The 23621-nt window shown below is 53.7% G+C and overlaps 10 protein-coding genes across 10 annotated transcripts; 3 read left to right on the forward strand and 7 right to left on the reverse strand.

Moving 5' to 3' along the window:
- Positions 1 to 901: 901 nt before the first annotated feature.
- On the forward strand, positions 902 to 2294 carry LRP88_06193 (translation initiation factor eIF2B subunit delta; the record flags this gene model as incomplete). The annotated part of the gene is made up of 2 exons (XM_083242733.1): positions 902 to 1426; positions 1476 to 2294. The coding sequence occupies 2 exons, from the start codon at positions 902 to 904 to the stop codon at positions 2292 to 2294; spliced, it is 1344 nt and encodes a 447-aa protein (XP_083101669.1).
- Positions 2295 to 2682: 388 nt separating this feature from the next.
- LRP88_06194 (uncharacterized protein) lies at positions 2683 to 3067 on the reverse strand (the record flags this gene model as incomplete). Its single annotated transcript, XM_083242734.1, has 2 exons — positions 2683 to 2906; positions 3034 to 3067. The coding sequence occupies 2 exons, from the start codon at positions 3065 to 3067 to the stop codon at positions 2683 to 2685; spliced, it is 258 nt and encodes an 85-aa protein (XP_083101670.1).
- Positions 3068 to 3921: 854 nt separating this feature from the next.
- On the reverse strand, positions 3922 to 9090 carry LRP88_06195 (DUF3684 domain-containing protein; the record flags this gene model as incomplete). Its single annotated transcript, XM_083242735.1, has 2 exons — positions 3922 to 6033; positions 6082 to 9090. 2 exons carry the CDS (start codon positions 9088 to 9090, stop codon positions 3922 to 3924), a joined length of 5121 nt encoding a protein of 1706 aa, XP_083101671.1.
- A 1047-nt stretch (positions 9091 to 10137) lies between these two features.
- LRP88_06196 (kinase phosphorylation protein-domain-containing protein) lies at positions 10138 to 10969 on the reverse strand (the record flags this gene model as incomplete). Its single annotated transcript, XM_083242736.1, has 2 exons — positions 10138 to 10505; positions 10588 to 10969. The coding sequence occupies 2 exons, from the start codon at positions 10967 to 10969 to the stop codon at positions 10138 to 10140; spliced, it is 750 nt and encodes a 249-aa protein (XP_083101672.1).
- Positions 10970 to 11326: 357 nt separating this feature from the next.
- Positions 11327 to 12329, forward strand: LRP88_06197 (mediator complex subunit MED6; the record flags this gene model as incomplete). The annotated part of the gene is made up of 2 exons (XM_083242737.1): positions 11327 to 11758; positions 11811 to 12329. The coding sequence occupies 2 exons, from the start codon at positions 11327 to 11329 to the stop codon at positions 12327 to 12329; spliced, it is 951 nt and encodes a 316-aa protein (XP_083101673.1).
- Positions 12330 to 12453: 124 nt separating this feature from the next.
- LRP88_06198 (SDR family NAD(P)-dependent oxidoreductase) lies at positions 12454 to 13524 on the reverse strand (the record flags this gene model as incomplete). Its single annotated transcript, XM_083242738.1, has 5 exons — positions 12454 to 12628; positions 12684 to 12733; positions 12790 to 12848; positions 13170 to 13403; positions 13464 to 13524. 5 exons carry the CDS (start codon positions 13522 to 13524, stop codon positions 12454 to 12456), a joined length of 579 nt encoding a protein of 192 aa, XP_083101674.1.
- Positions 13525 to 13817: 293 nt separating this feature from the next.
- LRP88_06199 (ATP-dependent RNA helicase ECM16 domain-containing protein) lies at positions 13818 to 17438 on the reverse strand (the record flags this gene model as incomplete). The annotated part of the gene is made up of 1 exon (XM_083242739.1): positions 13818 to 17438. One exon carries the CDS (start codon positions 17436 to 17438, stop codon positions 13818 to 13820), a length of 3621 nt encoding a protein of 1206 aa, XP_083101675.1.
- Positions 17439 to 17716: 278 nt separating this feature from the next.
- Positions 17717 to 18212, forward strand: LRP88_06200 (uncharacterized protein; the record flags this gene model as incomplete). The annotated part of the gene is made up of 2 exons (XM_083242740.1): positions 17717 to 17869; positions 17922 to 18212. The coding sequence occupies 2 exons, from the start codon at positions 17717 to 17719 to the stop codon at positions 18210 to 18212; spliced, it is 444 nt and encodes a 147-aa protein (XP_083101676.1).
- Positions 18213 to 19011: 799 nt separating this feature from the next.
- LRP88_06201 (serine/threonine-protein phosphatase 2B catalytic subunit) lies at positions 19012 to 20932 on the reverse strand (the record flags this gene model as incomplete). The annotated part of the gene is made up of 3 exons (XM_083242741.1): positions 19012 to 19920; positions 19973 to 20562; positions 20758 to 20932. The coding sequence occupies 3 exons, from the start codon at positions 20930 to 20932 to the stop codon at positions 19012 to 19014; spliced, it is 1674 nt and encodes a 557-aa protein (XP_083101677.1).
- Positions 20933 to 22550: 1618 nt separating this feature from the next.
- LRP88_06202 (uncharacterized protein) lies at positions 22551 to 23599 on the reverse strand (the record flags this gene model as incomplete). Its single annotated transcript, XM_083242742.1, has 4 exons — positions 22551 to 22665; positions 22714 to 22846; positions 22897 to 23280; positions 23359 to 23599. 4 exons carry the CDS (start codon positions 23597 to 23599, stop codon positions 22551 to 22553), a joined length of 873 nt encoding a protein of 290 aa, XP_083101678.1.
- Between the last annotated feature and the right edge of the window lie 22 nt (positions 23600 to 23621).

Raw genomic sequence — 23621 nt, forward strand, 5'->3', positions numbered from 1 at the left:
CCCTATGGGAGATTTTTCTTTCATTGCGCGTTGTCCTTGATGGATGGCCGTGAAGAAGGAAGTTGGCGGGAAGCGACGGAGAGTCGTAGCAATCAGTATGCTGCCAGGATGAATCGTGCATGTCGAGATGTTTCAGTGTCGGGTGGACGAGATGTGATGTCTCGAAACAACTCGCATTACTGCTTGACAGGCTGGAAGGTAAATGCTCTCCAGACCCAGCCCATCCCACGACTCCGTGGGCCTCATCTACCTGTCGGTGCCCTCTATCTCACGGACAATATGACGTCTTGCCTTGATAGCCTCGTCCTTCTTCGTCTGTCTATCTATGCCAGTGCGAGCGCTTCTTCGCTCCAAGATGAATGCCATTGTTCTGCCTTCGCCTGCCTGCCACGAAGCTGTGCGGCCGGGCCCAACGGCGAGATGCAGCAAACAATGGCTTGTGACGTGACGAGAAGGCTCATCTAAACTGTAAATACCACCATCTTTGATTCAAGGTCCATCTGGTAAAGAAACCCATCTCTCGACGTCTCCCATTCAAAGTGACATGGGGCTTTGGCTCCTGGTGAGGCTCTGCCACCCACGTCTCTGCTAGCGCGGGGCATTTCTCCATTCAATCCTGGCCGGGGACCATTATTTTCGAGTGACTCAAAGCGTCAACTCTCACGACTTCCGCAGAAAATCACACCCAACGACGTCGCGAGGTCGCTTTTCACGGCCAATTTTTTTTACAGAATCCTTAACTACAGTTTTAAGAGATCATACGCCTCTGTTATCGGGACCTGCTACTGCCATCGTCGACGCGCACAGCGCTGAATCTCTGCCGCACCGAGTTGCCCCGCCTCGAGCAACCACATTCCCTCGACATCACAACCCACCAGTCGCAACTTCTCCAACAACCCCCATGGCCACTGAAGCTGGCGGGCCGGCCCCCGCGCCGCAGGTGACGGACAAGAAGGACAAGAAGGAGCAGGCCAAGGGCCAAGGCAAGGACCAGCAGCCAGCCGCCCCCGGCGAGAAGAAGCTCACCAACGCCGAGCTCAAGAAGAAGGCCAAGGAGGAAAAGGCCGCCAGGAGAGCCCAGGCCAAGGCCTCGCAGGCTCCCCAAGGTCCCCCTCAGGGCGGACATTCTCAGGCGGGCTCCTCTGAGGGCAAGGGCAGCAAAGGGAAGCCTAAGCAGGATGGGCAGCATGGCGGCAGTGGTGCTAAGCTCCCTCTGCGACCGGCCACGACGGCGGTCGTGGTCAAGGACACGAAGCCCACGATACCAGACTGCTTCAGCCATCTGTCTATGGCGCGGCGGATAGACATGACGCACGCTGACAAGGACGTCAACCCTGCGGTGCTGGTTCTCGGAGAGCACATGAGCGCCTTTGCCATCAGTGATAGCATCACTCGACTCGAGGCGACTCTACTAGCCTTCCAAAAGGTATGCCACACTGCCTTCGCCCTTCTCACCAGATTCTAACTGTCCCCAGGTCATCGAGTCTTACACAACCCCCCACGGCTCAACCTTTTCGCGCCACTTCACCTCGCACGTCCTCAACCCCCAGATCGAATATCTCACAGCATGCCGCCCCATGTGCTTCTCCATGGGCAACGCCATCCGATGGCTCAAGCTCCAGATCAGCAAGGTCGACATTGACCTGCCCGATCTGGACGCCAAGAAGCTCCTCTGCGAATCCATCGACAACTTCATCCGCGAGCGCATCGCCCTCGCAGACTATGTCATCGTCAAGACCGCCGCCGATATGATCGCCGACGGAGACGTCATTCTCACCTACGCTCATCACAACCTCGTTGAGCGCACCCTGCTTCGGGCCCGTCTCACCGGAAAGAAGGACTTCCGCGTCATTCTTGTTGATGACCCCTACGAGCGTGTGGGCATCCACCTCGCAAAGAGGCTCGCAGCCGCCGGCATCCAGGTCGCTTACTCTTCCGACCTCGGCGCCCTGCGCACTCACCTCTCCGAGGCCACTCAGGTCCTCCTAGCCGCCGAAGCCATCTTCAGCAACGGTGCCATGTATGCCCGCGCAGGTTCTGCCGACATTGCAACCGCCGCAACAGACCTAGGCGTCCGCGTCGTCGCCCTATGCGAGACCATCAACTTCACCGAGCGAGTCTCAATCGACTCACTCACCTACAACGAGATCGACCCTGAGCGGTGCACCGACGTGGGCTTCCGCCTGCTGTTCGACACCACCCGGGACAAGTACATCTCGGTGGTGGTGACGGAGCTGGGCAATTCATCGGCGACTTCTGTGCCGGCCATTCTAAGAAAACTAGAGGAGCTGTAGGACTTTTCCAAATCGAGTAAAACAAAATGGGATTGAAGCCTGGTATTAGATGAAGCGGCGTCTTTGCTTTGTTTGAAGTGGCAGTCAATGATTACCTAGAGAAAACCGCAAGAGTGCAACTCATGTGCATGACAAGCTGTAAATCAGCATTCATATCAAAAGCCGGTGATTGTAACCCGATGAGCAATTTGAGTGCGTTCAGGGCTCAATTCCAGCATATCATGACCTCACGCAGAGTCCCATCTTGTGCTTGAAACCCAACGTCCCATTTCGACGCTTCTATTTCCCAGTATCGCAAATATACAGATAATCCTCTCATCGTCCGTCTTCTCTAGACAAACACTTTGTCCATATCTTTGCCTTTCTTTCCCTTTTCGGTTTTCCCAAATCAAGCCTCAGCCTGCTCCGCGTCCCGCTGGGCCTTGCGCGCCCGCTTCTCGAGCAGGATGGCCTTGCGCTCGCTCAGCGTCTCGGTCTGTCGGTCGTCGACGCCCTGGAGCCAGTATCCGAAGCTGGCGCCGCCGAGGGCGTACACAGGGTAGGCCCAGAGGGAGGACTTGTTGAAGAAGGGTCGCATCTCGATGCCGACCTGCCAGAAGCGCACGGCGAGGCCTTGTAATCGGGTTAGCTGTACATCCTCCTGCATTTCCCTCCTCCGAATTCTAGTTGTAGCGAGGAAGCATTGGCTCCTCGGTCCGATCGGCCGGGGTGGGCATATTGACGCAGATTCAGGACGTACCGAAGGTGCTCCAGAAGGCGATGCGGTGCACCATGGTGGGCAATTGACCGTCGGGTAGTCGAACTTGTGGTGTAGAACGGGTTTCTCGGGGTCTCGTCCGGCTACGAGGGTTCGTGGGCGTGTGGTCGTGGCGGTTTGCGGCTCTGCCGAGATAGAGGGTGAGGTCGTGATCTTGAAGATGCGTCGGCTCAAGCTCAATTGCAGCCGAGTTGATTGGTCACGGTTGGGGTCACGTGAGGTTAATGTCCCGCTCAGTTTTGTCTACCCTGCACTCTTGGACGTTTTTGAGGCCTGCTTCCTCGGTGGAATTTAATAATATTTTAAATGGATGGTTTGCTGTCCAATGATTCTGTTCATGTAATGTAGGAGGTACATATAGTCTAATTTTGTGGTGAGGTTGTGGATGAATCACCCTCTACCTCCTGTTGGCTTCCAGCTCGTGTCCCAACCTTACGGCTCTCCTCCAACCAAGAACATAGGGTGAACCGAGTTCAAACACGTACAATTAAAAAATTACCAGAAGGGAAGTATGTAATTAGAGTGAAGAATAGTCCGTCTTTCTCTACAAGAATCTAGACTCTATATGTAGTCATAATCATCACAATGATGAAATCTGCAATCGAGGCCAACACGCTATAGCTCAAAACGCCCAATGCAAACTCCCTGCTATGTAATCAAACCACTCAGTCTAGCAAACTTCTCTCTGCTCCCCCTGGGTAGGGTGGCGGTGCTGCAGAGGGCGTCGAGTTCTCTAAATACCGTCGAGACGGCTCTATCCCTGTATTGGTCGTCCACTGCGACGTCTTGGCAATCATCTTGGGAATGTACTGCTGAATAAAGGATTCACTGCAACTGTTAGTGCTTGTCCACAAACTGGAATGATTCAACTTACGTGTAATAGCTGTGCTCTGCGTTGTGAACCGTCACGAGATTGTGTGCCAGCTCGTGAGCCAAAACCACCCACCACCACGTCGCAACCTCAGCCTTGGCCTGCCCAGTCTTGGTCTCGATCTGCGCGGCGTGCAGCTGAAGGAAGAATCTAAAGTTGCAAAAGATGCTGCCCCCTGAGTTGAAGGCGATCGTGCCGCCCTTCTCGTCGTAGAATATATGCAGAACCTTGGGCGACAGCGAGTAGACGTTGCCGACCTCGGTCAGGAGGCTGGAGAAGATGTTGACGTTCTGGATGTGCTTCGCCAGGAATTCGCTAGGTTCCTTGAGATCCCTGGACATAAAGACCTTCATGCCGTTGGCCGTCTCGGCTAGGAACGTGATGTTCTGTGCGGGTGTCTTATCGCAGTATGTCGCCTGCTCCTTGACTTGGTTGACCTGAGGCTCCGAGAAGACACTATTAGATCCGTACGCTCGGGTAGACTTGACAGCATTGAGCAGATTCTGCTGTACGACAGCGGGACTTGTCACTCTCCCCTCGTCCTGCGGTCGCTTGCTTGTATCAGCCGCATCACTACCAGAAGACTCGCCTTCCTTGGGCTTGTCCAAGAACTTGTCCAACTGCTGATGTGAGCCCTCGTCGTTCTGCTCAGTAGTATCGAAGCCCAGCCGACGAGTCAAGTTGGAGAATAGTCCTCTACCCTTTCTCGCTTGCTGGTTCTGGGAAGGCTTCGTGTCCTCTGGCTGATCCCAGGAACCTGGCATCGTTGGGCCAAGGGGCTCTGGCACCCTCGTAGCTTCGCGCGCAGCCGCAGCCGCCGTCGCCTCTGCTCCCTTAGAGCTCCACTGTTGCTCTCTCTCCTGGATCTGGCGTTGCTCCTCTTCTAGCGCCTTTCGCCTCTCCTCCTCAGCGATTCTCGCTTCAGCAGCCTTGGCTCGTAGGATTCGGTCGACATTGTATCCACGAGCTCTCAGACCGTAGAGATCCAGAGTAAGGAACGGTTCAAAGAAGAGGTATGCTTGCTGGTTCGGTCGGTTCAGGAGCATCTGACAGATAGCCTGTCCAACCTGATACATGTCTGGCTTCGCCTCATCAGCCACATACAGAACCCAGCCATTACTGGTTCTGTTGCTCGCAGCTGAGCGCTTTTCCGTGTGAGTTTGAGTGTGGCCCTTGAGGGTTCTTCTCAGCGCAACTGAACGAACAATCTCAACGGTGAGATTCTTGTCAAGCCACTTTGCGTCATGTTTGATGATGTCGCGTCGGTAGTTTGCGTACTCAAAGAGGAAGATCTTGGATCTCTCAATGACATGCTTACGGAGGCTCATAGCCGTCTTTTGCCTGTCGCTGTGTGGACCAATTTTAATGTCCTCCTGAACGATGCTACTCAGCTTTTGAGCTCCGAGGGAAAGATAGAAGACTTCGAGGGCGTCCTCTTCCGGCGCACAAATGAGCCTGTCCTTGAAGAGTCGATAGCTGATGATATCGTCGAGAATCACAATCTGGCTAGCAGAAGCAAGCTGATACTGCCTGATGGGCTCATCTTCATCCTCCAAGTCGTCCGACTTGCCCTTGGGGGCCGCCAGCTCCTTGTACGCAAGGAGGAATGGAGCTGCCCGCATCTTTCTCCAAAGTTCCCGATCACGTTGAAGCATCGGTGATGCATCCGCCAGGGACTTGAGGAGATCAAGGTATTTCTCTGAGCTCTGGAGAACACCAAGGAGGCGAGCCGGTTCTGTGCACGCCATATGTGCAACCTCCAGCTTGGTAGGTTCACTCTTGGCACCGCACTGGAACAGGAACGCATTCGCCTCGGGGCTGAAATTGACAAAGTCAAAGATGTCGCCGTACGTGGACGAAGTTCCCAGATAGACGCGGGAGGGACTGACGTGAGCGATCTTGGAGACTGATTTCTCATTTGACCGCGAAGTCCGAGTAATTGGAACAATAGGGGCATTTCGCAACTTGGCTATGTTGTTTTCGCCCAACTCCGTGATTCGAGATGCAAAGTAGCTGAAGAGAACAACGGCCTTCTTGTGATCCTCAGGAGGCGAGGCCAACAGGCGGTTCGTACACTCTACCATGGGCGGATCCCTGGCCACACCGAATTTCTGCTAAAGTTAGTTGATGCTTCTTTCGAAATTTGATCTTAGACTTACGATAGCGTGGTCATGCAGGTCCTTCCTCAGGACGTTGAATCCAAGGATAGCCGCTCGTGGATTGTAGAAGCACTGCGAAGGCGGGACAAGACGAGTGCTGCCTTCTAGAGGCATGATTGCCTTTGTGCTGTCGCCGAGATGGAAGGACGCGTATCCATTGATTTGATGATTGGCAAGGAAGTAGGTCATAGCAGAAACCCGCAGCGCCTCATCCTTACCCGCCATCATCTCAACCAGTTCAGGAACTGAAGGATGAGGTCGTAGTCCAAGTGAGTTGAGGAATCTGGCCTCCTGGCTGCTTGGACGATAGCTTCCAGGAGGACCAGGCCACTGTAGGATAGGCAATTGCAAAGCACGGAGCGAGTCCTTGGGCTCAAAGAGTTCCGACACTTTGTATCGTGTCTCTGACCCCTTGGTAGGCTCCATACCCTTTGGCCCAGCCTCAGCTGGACAAAAGCGCGTCTGTCGCAGCTTGATCAAGTCCTGAGCTGGGATATCATCCCGAACTGAAGCCAAATACTTGATGAGCTCAACATGACTCCACTTCTGCTCTCCCGTCTCGTTCGAAGCGTTGAGTAGTCTCGTGAAAATGGTCTCGAGATCGACAGTCTTTCGGACACCAATCACCACCAAGAATTTCTCCTTGACCTTCTCACAGCCCTGGATGATGGGGAGGTCATCGAAAAGCTTGACAGAGGGGAAGAAAGACTCTGTGGGCTTCCTCATGCCTTGTTTGGTAGGCACCACCGTATTGGCTTGAAGGAGTGACACAATAGTAGTTCTTGCAGTTGCAGTTGAGTTCTCAAAGTTCTTGGCGAGCACAGTCAAGACCTGAACGGCGAACTTGGGCGACTTCGTGAGGCTCTCATCTTCAGATCTGGCAGCACCAGTCTCCAGAAGGAATCTCAGCCAAGGTAGAATCTCTAACGGTTCCCATCCGAGAGCCTGCAACTCTGAAGAACTAGAGTTGGCTGTGAGTGCGTGAGGGATGGTGGTCGGTGGAATAGGCAAGCTTGTGGGAATTCTGTTGGCGATGAGATGATTTTTGATGCTCCCGAGGGCGATGATCTCGCCCTGCTCGCCATCATCACTCATTGTACCCACGGCGACTTCCAGGAGGGCATCCCGGCTGCCAGGATCAAGTTCACCACTGAAACTCTTCTTGCCAGCCCAGCTGATGAAGTTTATCAGTTGAACTTTGTTCATGGCTTTGGTCTCCAACTCCTTCTTCACGTCGGTAACAGTGATGTGCGAGATGAGACCAAAGTCGATGAGTTTCTTGACAAAAGGAACATCCACCATCTCCTTAGGGATCACTGGGATGCTGTCGACGAATTTGCTCATCTCTTCCGAGGCAATGCGAACATCTGCCGTCTGCAGAACACCCCGACTTGAGTAGGTCTCGATCGAAGCCTTTCTAAAGCAGATCCAGAATGCCTCCTCGATGATTTGGCCGACTTGCCCGCTGGGTGTCGAGTCACCAAATGTGAATGTCTTGAGAACGTGCAGAGCCTCGGGCATGAATTTGGCAATGACAGCTGGAGAGAACTTGGTCTCCTTGTCCATGGCCTGCTTGATTCGGCTTCTGAGGTCACTCATTTCGTTGGCAAATGCCAGTCTGGTGATGATTCCTGCAGCTCGAAGGATCTCGACGTTCCACGTCCTCACCCATCGAGCGTTCAAATCGATAGCCTCTCTTTCTACAGTTGGAATAACCGACGGAGCTGAAATGTGCAGTCCGGCTCCGGTGGTTTGCATGGTGGGAAATCCAATGAAGATACGTCCACCTGGCTTTTTGCTCGGCAGTACAGATGCAAAGACGTCTGTAGCCTTTCCAAGTGCCCCGGAAGACGCGGCGTCTTGAGAAGCTTGAGCTTCATCATAAGACGAAGTCAGAATGCCAATCTTCGTAGTTTTTGGCGGGGGCTTCTTTGTAGCTCGCTCTAGTTCAGATGCAAAGGAAGCCTGGACATTTGTCCGGATGTTTGCAGAAGTCGCCCGGAGGAAGATGGTGGACGTCGAAAGCTTGGTCACATCCTCAGAGATTGTTGCTTGTGCTGCATTCTCCTCATTCTGCGCCTTGGACCTAAGCCCAGCTTGTGACGCGGTTGATGTGAGTCTTGCAAAGAAGGATCTCAGCGAGGGTGCTTCTGTGGCGCCGTAGGAATCTGTAGATTTCGTAGTGGTCGCCGCAGCTTGTGGTTTCCAGCCGATAGCAGCCATGTATGACGCATCAATCTGCGTGCTGGTTCTGTCCACGCTCACGACCTTCATAAGGCCATCTTTTGTCCTTGCTTCGAGGTCTCGCGGTAGGGGCAGTTCCACGCTTGGGGATGACTTCTTCTTGAGGGCCATGATCTGGTAGTCATCGATCCAGAACTCGATCTGCTCCAGCGCTACAAAGGTCAAACTCGTCGCCAGAAACTGACTGACGGAGAGTAGATTCGGTAGAGGTGTCGTGGTATTTCTATAGTCCAGGACAAAGGTAGTATGATGGGTTGATTGATCTGCTGGTAGCTGAGACTTTTTCGTGAATAGGGCATTTCCCTTCCAGTAGAATGCCATGGCCTCGCTTCCGGAGCTGACGAATGGCTCCTCGCAGTCCGCAAAGACACTGTAGAAACCGACACCGAAAGCACCAATCTTTGTCTCGTCCGGATTTCCCTCGGCGATTCGCTTTAGTCTTCCCCAGTCGGTCTTGGTAAAAGGTTGACCATCGTTCTGCACAACGAGTCGGCGGAGGGTATGATTTGATAGGACATGCTTCAGGAGGTCGGATCGGTTCGAGGTGCTGGGTAGAGGTACTGATGTCGAAGGAAGCGTCTCCCACTTGACGCTCACGGTCTTTGCTTGGGCATCGGCGGCGTTCTGGATGAGTTCTCGTAATGTCGTCCATTCTCCAGAGTATCTCGCAAGAACCTTGTCGATCAGGGCTCGGGTATCGACAGTAACAGCTTCTTCGTCCTCGCCATCCCGCATAGCGGCGGCCCGCAGTCTTGAGTAGTCCATCGCTGGGACAGCTTTCGTTTCTTGGTTGTGTATGGATCAAATTCGCATTCTCGACTCTGGTCTATATAGAAAGATTTCGGCCGGAAGATGCTGATTAGGCAGATAGAAAGTAGCACAACGCCCGCCTAGAGAGGTGGTTAGCCTCAACGTCTTTGTCGTAGTTCGGAAGCGTGGGCACAAGGCAGACAAGAGCTACGTATGCAAGTAAGACGTATCGCAAAGGCGATAAAGGTGGCCAGAAGGCTCTTTGTGATACGGAGGAAGAGGATAGAAGTATGGAAAGTCAAAGAATAGCTCCGGACTGTGGCGAAATGGCGTCGTCGTTGATGATGAGGAGCCCAGATGACCTCTTGGTGCCCGTGGTTGAGACACCTCAAGTCCCAAGGCTGCCGCAAGGAGGTCCCTGGAGTGACGTTGTCCACTGTCTTGGGATGAAAAGCAGCCAATCACGACGCTCACCGCCACTATTGTCATGGGAGATTTAGTGGCATTGGGGCAGCCTCGCCGCTAAAATTCACTGTCATCATTGGACGCTGGGGCCGTCAACCCGGTGGGTGTTCGGGGCGGACTTCTCAAGTGCCAGGGTCCCTGGATGCTTGTCCGAACTCCGAATGCATTTGACGACCAGGGGAATGAATGGGTTGCTTTGAGTCAAGTTGATTCTTAGTTGACGCCAAACTAAGATACCAAGACTTGGTCTTTGTTATGAATAATGACTACTAAGAAGCTGCTTTAACATGGGAAAAGCACATGCTACTGCTGCAGCATTAAAGTGGTTAATGGGTATATCCTGGACAAGCCCGGAAACGTCAGATGCTTCATATCGTGTTTTCTGTGGCTCATGATGTTGTGCTCATAGCCAGGGGCCAAGTTGCTCTTCTAAGCATATCATTGTGAACCTTGCGGTTTCTGAGAATGAGCCATGTTGTCGACGTGAAGCTTAGAGTTCGACTCAACGACGCAGCTCTCAAGTCTCGATGCATTGTCTCGCCTGAACTCGCTCGTAAAAAGTGATTGACTCTTAATTGTGAACAAAGAACTCCGGTACTATGAATCGTTTGTGCCCTTGGCGTTTGTGCTGTTGTGAATGGGTATCGTATGTCTGTTTGAGCGGCCGCGCTCAAGGAATTTGAGCCTGGGTCCCTTAGTCTCGTCGACGGGGCCTGGGGCTTGAGCTGCGTCTGCGATGGTCTCTTGACCTTGATCGTCGGCGGTCCCTACTCCTATCTCTTCGTCGTCGATCACCCCCTTCGCCCGCGTCATCTTGGTCACGACCGCGGCGATGTCTGCGCTCATCTCGATCCCGATTCCGCTCTCTGGGTCTGTCCTCGTCTCTGTCCCTGTCATGATCACGGCTCCTACTCCTTCTGTGCCTCCTGTGGCGACGCTCGCGGTCTCGGCTCCGACTTCGACTTCTGTGTCGCCTCCTTTCTCGCCTCTCAGAATCATCATGGCGCCGCGAGCGCTCCCTCTTTCCGTCCGCAGGTTCCTCGTCACCGGGCGGCCCGCTCGCCGGTCCCATCTGTCGCTTGGCCCCGACTTCGACTGCGTTTGCGCCAGAACTATTCCGCACAGGAGGAGGGAGCCCTAGAGCTGCAGCCATGGCATCTTCCTCGGCCTCCTTGACCTTTCGCAGCTCCTCTTTGCGCTCCCTCTCGCGACGCTCCTCTTCCGTCTCGCCAGTCTCATCGTCCTTTCCCGATTCGTCATCGGCTTTGGCATACCAGTTGAGATCGCGGCCCTTCTGCCATCGTCCGACGGGGGCCTTGAGGCTGTGTCCGAGGTAGTTTTCGCGGTGGTTCGAGGTTGCGACGTCGTCCCAGCTGAAGTTGACGCCTCCTCTGGACCCAGACTTGCGGATGCTGGAGAGCAGATCCATGGTGGGAGTGGGATTGGGTGATGAGGAAGATGGGAGTTGTTCTTCTGGGCGCGCGCAAAACGTTTGTTGTTGAGATTGAAATGTTGGTTTGGAAGTTGAAAAGTCCAAGGTTGAGTTGATGCGCTGCGACGCCACTCAAAGAATTGCGGGGCGATGCACCTGAAAGATCCCTGGAGCGCGCGCGTGAAGCTAAACCCCACGTCAAAGCTCCGGAGGGTGACATAAATAACGCTGTATCCCGCTGACAATAGATGCCCGCCTATTTCTTGCACCCACGCGGTTTGCTTCCATCTTGAATCATCCCTGGGCCATCGTCTTCAACCTCCAAACTTCTTTGAGTAAACATCACCAATCGCCATGTCAAACCCCAACGACCCCCCTCTCGACGAGATCCAATGGCGCTCCCCGATCGCGATCGCCAACATGGGCGGCCTGCACAGCAACAGCATCCTCTTCTACTTCGCCGAGTCGCCCTTTTTCGAACGCACGTCTAACAATGCTGTCGTCTACAACCAGGCCATGAACAACTCGGCCATGTTCTCCGACATCCAGACCCGCGAGGCCTTTGAGGGCCGTCTCAACACCATGGCTGGACTCGAGTTTCGCGTCGCGGAGGAGCCTGCTGAGACGGGGCCTGGGGCTGGTACTGGTGTGTGGGTGATTCGCAAACAGACACGGCGGAAGCACTACGAGGCTAGGGACGAGATCATTGTTCATGCTTCGTACTTTGTGGTGGGAGAGAATATCTATATGGCGCCTACCCTCAATGACATTCTAGCGGCGAGGATCGTAAGTTCAATGATGCTGTCTCCTTGGCTGGCAACTCTAACCTGGCGTCCAGATGACAATGTCTTCGGCGATCGCGCGAGCAGCATCCTCCGCTGAGAGCATCAGGAAGTGGCGTCCTTCTCTCGGACACGTCTACCAACTACCCTCGAACCAACCCCCGGCAAGATCCAAGGCCCAAGATTCTGCTGCCGCCACACCAATGCCCGAAGAAGCAAGCAAAGCCTCCGCTCTTCCTGCGACGGCGTCTCAGAAGGACGACGAGGCATCGCTGGAGAGGCTTGTGGAGGAATCTCTCATGGTTCACATGAAATATGGCGGAGAATACATCGACGAGAACCCTATCACCGGTCGTCCAGGAGAGTTCCATCTTTCATCCACTGGCCGCAAGGTCATCCCTCCACCTCAACTTGCCAAGTCAGAGGGCATTGGAAGTATCAGCGGGCCAACTATCAACACCAAGGTGGACGACAAGAAGGACGACAAGAGCAAGACCCCCAAGTCAGCGACCATGTCGAAGCCGCGACGCAAGAAGAGCAAGATGTTGAGCACCAGCACACCAGCTGCATCCTGAGGTGGAGATTCTGGCAGCATGGGAACGGCGTTCTGGATCAAAACGGGAGTTTATGCTTGAAGTTTGGTAGATACCCAATACAGTTGAATTATATATCCCTTGTCGCCTACTTGGTCAAAGCTGTTCAACTGATGGTGTAACCGCCATCAACTGATAGAATGGCACCCTGGATGAATGAGGCTTTGGAGCTGGACAGAAACAAGACTGCATCTGCTATCTCCTGAGGTGTGCCCTTTCTCTTCATGACTGCGGTCTGCACAATTGGATCGTTATCTGGGAGCCCAGCCGTCATGGGCGTTCTGGCAAGGTTAGTTAATACTTGTTGATGTGAGTATTTGAACCAGGAGAACTCACTCAATGACTCCGGGACAGACACAGTTGACCCGGATTTTGTGTTGCGAATACTACAAGTCTCATGAGCTATATCCTCGGCTATTTTTGCCTGGGTACGAGAACTTACATCGATGGCATCACTCTTGGTTAAGCCAATGACGGCCGCCTTGGACGCGCTGTATATGGCTAAACATCATGTATTAGCTGCAATTATATGAGACCGGTGACTTATTGAGACTTACGAGCTTCTGGTCTTCCAACGAGACCAAGGTTGCTCCCAATATTCACAATCGAGCCCCTGAACCCAGGCCGCCCATCATGAGTTCCCAAGACATCCTGCGTCGTCATGTAATTCAATTCCTCCCGCGCACAAAGCCACAGTCCACGGAAATTGGTCTGCATGACTTCATCAAACTCTTGAGGCGTGACATGATGACTCGTCTTTGAAGGACCGTAGATGCCTAAGAAAATTCAGCGGACTTCTTCTTTCAAGGTTGATAGGCTCACCGGCGCAGTTGACGGCATAGTCGATACGGCCAAAGTGCGCAATCACGAGCGTCATGGTCTTGAGGACTTCATCCGTGTCGCAGAGGTCGACTTCAAAGGTATACACCTCTGCGTCCTCAGATACGGCCTTGATGGCGTTCTTGGTCTCGGCGAGGCCGGGTCCGCTTTTGGCGAAGAGGGCGAGCTTGGTACATCCTTCTACTGCGAATGATATGGCGACTTGTCGTCCGATACCTTGAGTTCATAGTGTTAGCAGTAGCTGGGGTGAATGATTTAGATTCAGTGAGTAGTTACCGGATGAGGCGCCTGTGACGAGGGCGACTCCCGGGAAGAGAGTAGTTGATGCTCCAGACATGATTTGTAAATATCTCAAGGTCGAGTTACGAGTCGTTCAAGTCTTCGATGAAGCTGTTGAACCGGAAGTCTCATTCATGAAACTTGTCTTCTATGAAGTCCTTGAGACGCTGTGTGATGCTCGCATAATGACGTCGAGGACATCCAATAGGACAACACGATTCCCCTTCGCACTGAGAAGCTCGCACAGTATCTCGACCGCCATGTGCCGTTTTATATAACCATGAGGTATCTTGTCTATGAACTTTTCAACTTGTAGTGCCTGGAAGAAACAAACTGTCACCCGCTAACTAATCACTCCACAACCCATCCCTTGCCAGGAACCTTTCTCTGCTTCACCTTCTTTGCCGGCAGCGGCCATCCCTGACCACCTGCGCTCTCGGCCCTCAGATATGGGACGACGAAGCACTCCCGCACGGTAGCTCCATCTGTGCCGGCTGTTGTCTTGAGCTCCTTGATCGGCTTGCCGTACGAGATGAGCGGTGTTCCCTTGGCCAGTCCTGCAAGCTGTCCGCCCGTCACGTCTGTGAGAGCGTGCATCCTGGTCTTGGGTCGCTTCTCCGAGTCGACGCCTGATTGTGTGGCACGCTGGAGATATGAGTAGACGATGTACTCGGGACACTCCTGGACGCTGAGGTGGGCAAGGGGTGAAGTGGGATGGATATATACAGCCCGATCGCTCTCGACCTCCTGTCCAGTATGGATGGGCATCAGGGGGATATAAGGAACGTCGATTGGTCGTCGAGGCTTGCGATATTGCTCAGGGGGGTTCGGTGTGAGATCCGCCCGAATAGCAACCTGATCGACAAAGCCAGCCGCAACCATCTGCTTCAACGCAGCAACCTGTTTCGGCGACGGAGGATCCAGCTTGTCCTGGTACTTAAGGTTGGCAAAGGCAGACACGTTTGTCCGTAGGAGCTCCGTGATCTGTCTCCGCAGCTGCTGGATCTCCTTGAGCACCTTGAACCGGACAAAGTGGCTCTCGCACCACTCCTCCGTGGGCTCGTGCGCAAACTCTCCCACGACCTGCAGGAGCTTGATGGCGTCGGATCGATCGTCTAGGTAGCAGAAGTTCTTGTGGACGGAGTTAAACATCCTTCGCACGTTGGCCTGACGATCTTCGGCGATGACATCTGCCGTGGTGCGGATGACGGTATCGTCCTTTGCAGTCAACGCTGGAACTGCTTGATTCTCAGGGAGGAAGACTTCAGCAGCAGATAAACCGGCTACCAAGGCAATCGTGTAGGGGAGACAGTCATGCAGATGGCCAACCAACAAGATGCGCGCAAACCGGGGCGACAAGGGGAACACCGACATGGTCTGGCCAACTGGAGTAACCTGACCGGTAGATGAAATGGCCGAAAGATATGTCAGGAGCTTCTCCGACTTGGCGAGGGCCCTTCGATCTGGAGGAGTAGGGAAAGGGAAGTTGACAACGTGCTGCAGATTCATCGCCTTCAGCTGCAGCACGATGCCCTCGATGGGCATACGCAGCAACTCGGGGTCTGTGAACGATGGGAAATCTCGTTCGTACACGGCAGAAGAGTAGAGTCTGTAGCAGTGGCCAGGGCCGGTACGACCAGCACGACCAGATCGCTGGTTCGCACTCGCCTTGCTGATCCATCCGATATCGTAGCTCTGAACGCCGCTGAGCCGGTCATACTGTCTCTCCTTTGACCTTCCGCAGTCAAAGACGTAACGGATGCCAGGGATGGTCAAACTGGTCTCAGCAACGTTGGTCGCCAAAATGACGTTTCGTGTGCCCTCGGGAGCAGGCTCAAAAACTCGCATCTGCTCTCGAGTTGGGAGCAGAGAGTAGAGCGGCAGAACTCGCATCTTCAGAGGCGCCACTTCTTGGTCTTCCTCGATCTGGAACTCATCCTCATCCTCTTCGTCGTCCTCATCTGAAGGCAGATCATCTAGATCATCACCCCCATGGTCATCCACGTCACCAAACTCAATATCTTCCACCTCAACAGGAGCTTCGGTGGCAGATATTTGTACCTTGGGCCCCTCTGCGGTCCTAGGACCTCCGAAAGCAGCCTTAAGTTGCTTGCTGAGTTGCAAGATCTCGTTGCGGCCAGTCAAGAAGACCAGGATATCGCCTGGAGGCAACTTCTTGTGACCCCTGCTAACCTTGCGGAACGCTTCGTCAACATAGTCGTGCTGAGTTCTTCGAGAAAAGTGGATCGTAACAGGATGCTGTCGACCCTCGACCTCGAGAACAGGTGGTGGTGTCGAAAAGAGAGTAGGGTTCATGGTGAGATCTTCGATGCGCAGCGTGGCGGACATAATGATGAGCTTCAGGGGCTTAACGGTGGGATCCTCCTGTGCCAGTTCTGCTCGGAGCTTGATGACTCGGCTGAGCATACCAATAAGAATATCAGTGTTGACACTCCTTTCGTGGGCCTCGTCAATGACGATAGCAGAGTACTTCTTCAGGGTGATATCCTGAGCAACCTCTCGAAGCAGCACACCATCAGTCATGAACTTGATAGCCGTCTTGGGGTCCACCGTGCCCTCGAATCGGATTTGGTATGCCACCACTTCTGACTTGTCCCCAAGCTCCTCGGCAACTCGCTTCGACATACTCACGGCAGCAACTCGTCGGGGCTGTGTGATACCAATCATTCCGGGAGTTGGGGAGTCAGGAGAACCATATCCAGACTCGTAGAGAAACTGGGGAATCTGCGTGGTCTTTCCAGAACCTGTAGAACCGCAGATTACGACAATGTCGTGGTTGTGAATGGCCTCCATCAACCTCTGCTCCTCTGACACGACGGGAAGCTTGAGTCTCGCCTCCTGAACCTCCGGTGTCCTTGTGACAGACACGCTGTATACCTTTCGGTTGATATTCTCGGTCGGCTTCAGCTCCATAGGCAAGGGGTCTTGCTCAGGGGCTCGAGGGACAAAGTTGTCTGGTTTCGGGATTTCGAGGTTCGTTGTCGTTCCTTCGATCGATTGGTAACCCAACGCTTCATTTCGCTGCTGATGAGCCCAAGCTTTGAAAGATGATGACCTCTGTGCCTTTTCTCCATCATCATCCTCCATGTCTACGTCCTCGTCCTCAGACTCTTCTTCTGATTCTTCTTCGGAACCCTCGCTGGAGCCCTCGCCATCCTCGGATTCCTCTTCACTCGAACTCTCGTCTTCCTTCTGGGGCTCGGCCGCATTGTCGCTGAATCCGTTCCATTCGTCGCTTTCGCTGTCGCTGTTCTCAGACTCCTCGGATGGTGGAGCTTCGACTTGAGCCAGGGAGAACTTTGATTTGACACCGCCTCGCTTTTGCCGTTTTTGGATGACTGGTCGTCCCTCGTCGTCGACTTCGAGAGGTCTCTTCAAACCTGAGCCAACTGCCGGCGCACTGGTTGCTGGCTTTGGCTGTGCTGGTGCTTTGGAGGCGCTTTCAGACTTGGTCGGCTCCTTTTCCGCCTCATCTGAATCTTCTTCCTCATCGCTAGAGCTCTCTTGATCCGGGTCAACCTCCTTCCTCTTCTCAAGCAGAATCTTCTCCCTCTCTTCCTCACCACCCTCCAGACCCGCCTTCTCCTCCCTCATGGCCCTCCTAATCGCCTCCTTCTTCGTCTCGCGACCCTGACCCAGCGATCGACTACTCGAGAACAAGCTCGTATCGATCCTGCGGTCCGCAAGCTTGGCGATAAGCTCGCGGTTCTCGTCTTTGCGTAGCTTGCCCTCAATGTACTTTTCCAGGCGCTTCGCCTTCTTGCTGCTCATCTTGGCGCCCTCTTGTCGCAGCTCCTCCCTCATCTGAGCCTTCTTGGCCTCGCGCTCAGCCTTGGCCGTGGGCAGAAGCTCATCCTGGTTGGTGTCTTCAACCTCATGACGGGCATTTTCTTTTGCCTTTTCACGGGCGAGCACCTTGTGCTTTCTCTGACGGGGGACGTATTTGGCCATGTTGGGATATTGTCTACCAGGGTGACAACCAATCCCTCAAAAATGACACGAATCGACGATTTGTCGCGATTCAATGAGAGCAGGAACCGCGACAAGGAAATTCATGAAATTTTGGGACGGAAATCATTCTGCCTTTTCTCACCGCCAGAATCTGAAGCCTCTTTGAGCTTAGTGCGGGGTGGTGGGGCCGCTCTAGACCCAACTCCTTGTGATGGCCCAGAAGCTCCCGAAACGTCGAGACTCTCAACCTCCAGACATTGACAATAACTTCACTCAAGATGGAAGGCATAGATCTTAGAGAGGAATCATTTCCCTCCAGATCCCGCGAAGCTTCAGGCCTCGTCAACGGAGTTGCCACTGAAGTAACGTCTACCAACTTCTCTGACAAGATCCTCCTTACCATCTCTCAAGACGGCCGTCTTTCACAATGGGTATGCCGCCCTCCTTTCTCAGCTTTGGCTCTTGCTAAATATTGCACTCTAGATACAAGTTCCTCTGACAGGGTCCTCTGCGGGAGTAGTTGAAATGACTCTGCCCAGCATGAACAAGGGTCTCCTCCCCTCGACGCATCTCACACCCACAACACTGCTCGGCGGCGGTGGCGAGGAGCGTGAGACTCTCGGGCAGCTATACGCGGCGCAACTCGCAAGTCATCTATCTCTAAGATCGCCAGATGATCGACGCATTTTGGTCGTGGGCCTTGGTCTGGCCAAGACCGATCTCGAGAGGGAGGCTTTCTTTGATCTTCTTGAACTTGCCCAGAAGGTGCTGTGAGCATTGATGAGAGGCGCATAGTTTCTGAACAGGGGAAAGCAAGGACACTGCTGGAAATTATCCCTTCTGCACAAGATCCGCCTTGTTGAACCCTGATATCTGGTGGCTCTATGGACTGGCGTACGGCAACCATTTCGCGAAGTGCAACGGCACAGAACAGAATCCATATCGATCCTCTCACATCCCCTTCCCAAGCCAATATATGGGGACGGCTAAGTGAGGGAGACAAGATTATTCTATAGAGCTGGCAAGAAGGCACTGCATCAGATGAGAATGTCTCGCACAGCATTCAAAATCACAATGACCGTGCCCATGACGAAAAAGCACATATACAGCCCAAATACGATCAAGCATTCATGTATTCATTAAGATGCATTGGCAACCACAAACCCTGAGTAAACCTGCCGGCCTCTAGACAACGTGCCCGAGCTGTGTGCATATCTAGCGCTCAAAGTACAACATGGCCATTCGCCCTGCTTTTGAATCTGCTACGAGTGTGAGAGTCATTGTCATTCAGTCAGTGACGGCAAGCTGAAGCTCATCTTGACCATAGCAGTGATTGCGAACTCGTCAATCACGGGAAGAGAAGAAATGGTAGCTTCAAGCAACCAAGGAAACGGCATGCGGGGGGAGGAATATCAATCCATCGTTCATCCAAGTCCAGCTTTCAGCGTTAACAACAATAACGTAGATGCTACTGTACAGCTATGTTCATGACGATGATGAAGCTGGTCGACTCTTGCGATCCCTATTGCGATACTGTTAGTGATGTGCTCAACCACTCAAAGGGAGTCTCAACTTACGTGCTCAGTCTCCTAGACAGCTGCTGCAACTTGGTATCATTGTTGGCCTCCTCTGCGGCCTTCTGCAGCGCCGTCTGTCGCTCCTCCTCCTGATGCTTCACAACCTCCTCATGTGTAGGGGGCAGCCTCTCGTTCTGCAAATCAACCTTTCGAGCGTCTTCGAATGTGTTGATGGCGTTCTTCAGACCCTCAGCACCCAGCATGAGTGTACCAGCCGGCAGTCTTCCACCAGAGACAGTCTTGAGCTCCGTGACCTTCTCCGACTCCTCTCGCAGAACCTGGAACACACGGGACAATCGTCCAATGGCGAGAATCTTGTTCTTGATGGCTCTTCGCCTGACCTCGATCGACTCGGGATCCTGGGACAGCGCAGGTGAAGCGGGTCCAGGGGAGGTAGAAGAGGGTGTCTCCTCCTTAAGCTCTTCCTCGGAGCAGGTGCTAAGAATGGCGATGAGCATATCGGTGATCTTCTCTCCAACGAAAGGCAGAGACCAGGTGAAGACGTCCATGAAGTTGGGGAGCCAGTAAGGGTGAGGAGTGCAGTTGAACTGTCGAATGTTCATGACGTTGTTCTCATACTTCAAAACAGCGGCCTTATTGTTGTAAACATCGAGGTAGTTGGGAGCGGAGAAAATGGTCATGACACTGGGGAAACCAGTGGTTCGAGTCTTGCGATACATTCGGTAACCGGCATCTTGGGCCTCGTGGGCGCGGATAATGGAGAGAAGGTTATTCTTCTCCAAGAAGGCGCAGGCGGCAGGGTAAGAGAAGAAGTACGAGCAACCTCGGACATGGTTGTGCAAGAAGTAGTCGCTGGTCTTTTCCTGGCCAAAGTCTTCAAGGGGGTCGGCCCAGAGGATGTCGCACATGAGACCCTGGGTGGGAGGCTCGCGGAAACGGTCAATCTGGGAAATGTCAATCGCAAGTCTTTGCATACAAAAGGAAACCAATACGCACGCTTTTTAGGTCATCGAGAGTGTGGAGCTCGGGGCTCAGGCCACCATGAATGCAGAGGAACTGCTTGTTCATGACAGCGGCGAGAGGAAGGGCGCAGAAGGACTCCATGCAGGCCTCGTACACGACCTCGGAGTACTTGTGCTTGCACTCGAGCTTGAAGGTGAAGTAGTCGGTCAAGTGGCGACACTCGTGGTTTCCTCGCAGCAGCCAGAGGGTCTTGGGGTAGTGAATCTTCAGACACCACAGGTAGAGGACACACTCTATACTGAAGTAGCCACGGTCGACGTAGTCACCAAGGAACAGGTATCGGGTCTCGGCAGGGTCACCGCCAACTTCGAACAGCTTCATGAGATCGTAGTACTGGCCATGGACGTCACCGCAGACGGTGATGGGGGCGTCCATCTCGAGAAGGTTGGGCTCGGCGCGCAGGAGCTCTGTACCCTTGCGAATGATCCAGAGAGCCTGCTCCTCGGTGAGGCGGCCCTCGCGATAGAAATGCTGCTTGAGGAATTGAATGTCGGGCTTGGTCTGAGTCTCGTCCTCGAAGAACTGGTCGTCGGTAGGCTTGTACATGGCGGGTGCTTGGACATCTACGAGGCGATTGCAAGTCAGCTACACGAACACCAAAGTAGAAATGACATGGCCATGGCGTCAGAGGCTGTATTGAAAAACGGGCGGCAACATTGAAGACACACGGGAGAGAGTGTAAATGTGCAGCGGGTGGTTCTGCGACAACAAAGTCGATGATGATGGCGGGGTTGCGAGTTGGAGGGGATCTCACGCACCTTTGCACACACGCTCCAAGGTGCTGACCTGGGAGCCATCCTCCATGGTATGGATGGTGAAGTCGATCTCGGGAACGGGCTTCTTCTCCTGAATCGCGCGGATTGCATTATCGACCTGGACATTGCGCCGCTCCTCAACAGAGGGCGGAGCGTTGTACTCGCTCTCGGGGTCCATGGCGGGCGGCTAGGGGTTGCGGCGGCGACAACGAGGGGGGAGCGTTGGCCGAGCTGGGCGGCGGTGAGAATAGAAGCTGCTGCTGCTTGTCGTCGAAAAAAGGATGGTCGTCAGGGCCTCGAGTGCCTTTAAGAATGATGCGACGGCAGCAGAGCGTTGGGGGGTGAAGGCGCGGGAGGAGGAAACGTGAGGGAGGAGGGGAGCTGTGGTGGTTTTGAAGGAGGACGGTTGCGAGATAGGGCTGACAAGAGGCGGGAGGGAAGGTGGAAGGTGAGAACTCTCCTCTCAGCAGCCAGGAGGTGACGGGTGAGCAGTGCAGTCCAGTTCAGTTCACAGAGACAAAAGGTAGGGGCCCAGACCGGACCCAGGTAGCTTGGGGGGCAGGTGTAGGTACTGGAGCCCGCTTACCTAGGTGGCGCTGTACCTGAAAAGGCGGGCAAAGGTACTTTTGGGGCGTCGAGTTCTTTCAAGCCCGACAGCACCTCAGACTCAGCGGGCGTCCTCGTCGGCCCAATGAGAGACGTGGTGATCCCAGCAATGCTCTCTCCTGTGAACTCGCGTGTCCATGATTGCAGCTAGAGCGAGCAACATTGCCCCCCTCCACATTGAAAAGCGGGCTGGAGAAGGGGACGATGATTTTTTAGGTCTCATAGGGGATCTGGGAAGCCCAAACTCGACCATATAAAATTGCGAATCTACCACACCTGAAACGCATTATTGCTATTCCATTCACGGCGGAAAACCAGGAGAAAGGAGGGGCCTGATCCCCTGGTGTGGACTCGCGTGTCTATGATTGTACCTGGATCTTGCTTGACATGGCCAAAATGCGGGCGGGAGAAGGGGACCGATGCCCTGGAGTATTCCATATTTTTTGCGCTGCTAGACCCGGCCCAAGGCCCAGACTGTCACCGAAGCTGGGGTTCAAGTCGACAGATGGAGCGGTCAAACGGTCAAACTCAGCAGCCCGAGATGGATATCTCGACTTGTTGGTGCTCTCGTCTGGAAATTGATATCCTGGATCGAGGCTCCCTACTCTCATCGTTAGAATGTCTCAGCGAATCTCCAACTTCTATTTCTGACATTCCTTGGCCCCACGTCACAGCCCAACCTTGTTCGCTGCCAGCATTTTCTGTCAACTTTTTGACCAGACTACCAATCAAGCCAGAAAGGCTATTACCCTTCTTCCCCCCAGATACGCGAGCCGCGAATGATGCGTGCTGGAGCCTCGCGAAAGAAGAATTCCACACAATTACAGTACAAATCACAAATCCCGTGAGGCCGCCAACTGGACAGGGGCCTTGCCTCGGCTGTCTCGGTGGTGTGGTTGGCAGCCTGATAGGGGGATGATCAGATCGGTTGTTTGTTCCGTTCTGTCATGGATAGTCCCGTCTGGTCTATTTGTGATTCTGAAATGACGTTTAACGGTGTCTATTCGTAACTGACTGTCCTAGGCCCATCTTTTTGATGTCCCAAGTTGCGACGTCGACGGTGTCGAGAATACCAAAACGCTTGGCTTTCTGATGGATGGCCACGTGCCCTTCGAATAATGCCCATCTCCGTGTCAACAGTAATCCAGAGTCAGCCTAACATGCCAAGACACAAGTTCCCAATTGCCAGTTCAAAGCAGACAGTAGCCCCCGTCAATGGCCATGTCCAGGCCTGTTGTATACGATGATGCGTCGCTAGCCAGGTACAGGTATGCACCTTTGAGTTCGTTGGCCTCACCCTCACGTCTAAAGTCATGTTAGTAAGTTGCCGGAACTCAAAGACCATATACTCACCCCATGACCGTCCTATCCTTCCAAACCTTCTGCATATCGTTGTCGGCAAACTCCAGAATCTCCGTCTTGATGTATCCAGGCGACACCGTGTTGACTCGGCCGAACCCAGTCCATTCTACAGCCAGGGACTTGCCTACGTCGTCATGAGCTTCCAATCTCTTTAATTGTCAGCACAGCACTTACAGAATTGGATCACCGCCGCCTTTGACGCATTGTACACGGCCTGCTTCTGCGGAACATTGACGATGCTCCCGCTGATCGATGCCGTAGCGATAAAGCTCCCTGCAGCAAAGTCCTCCAACGGCTTACCGTCCAACGTTGTTGATTCAGCCTTTTGACGTCTGAAGTGCGCCCCTGCGCTTTTGGCGCACCACATTACGCCATCGACGTTGACTTCCATCACGCGGCGTACCGTCTCTGCAGGTCCGTCGATGAAGTTGCCGTCTGTCCAACTGATGCCCGAGTTTGCGACAAAGACGTCAAGCCGGCCGTTGAACTCGGCGACGATCTCGTTGATGACTCTCTCCACGGCCTTGTGAGAGACAACGTTGACTTGGTACGCTCTGCCTGTGTCTTGTCAGCACAAGTTCAAGCTCAGACGGGGTGGCGGTTGAGAGTAAGATTAGAGGATTAACGGCAACTTACACTTGACACCATATTCCTTCTCAATCTTCTTGGCTTCATCCAATGCCTGTTTGTTACTATTGTACCATATGGCAACGTTGGCGCCCGCCTCAGCAAAGGCATGAGCAACGGCAAGTCCGATGCCTGCACCGGCTCCCGAAACGATCGCCGTTCGTCCCTTGAGGGAGAAGAGAGGCATCACTTTGTCGGACTTGGGAGCCTCCATATTGTCATGGCGGAACGAGCCAGTCTTCTCATCCATTCTTGCGGCTTTGAACTGTGTG

This window comes from Fusarium phalaenopsidis (genome assembly GCF_050370095.1).
Source record: "Fusarium phalaenopsidis strain FUZ10S chromosome Unknown contig_32296, whole genome shotgun sequence".
In the NCBI taxonomy this organism is placed as follows: Eukaryota; Fungi; Ascomycota; class Sordariomycetes; order Hypocreales; family Nectriaceae; genus Fusarium; species Fusarium phalaenopsidis.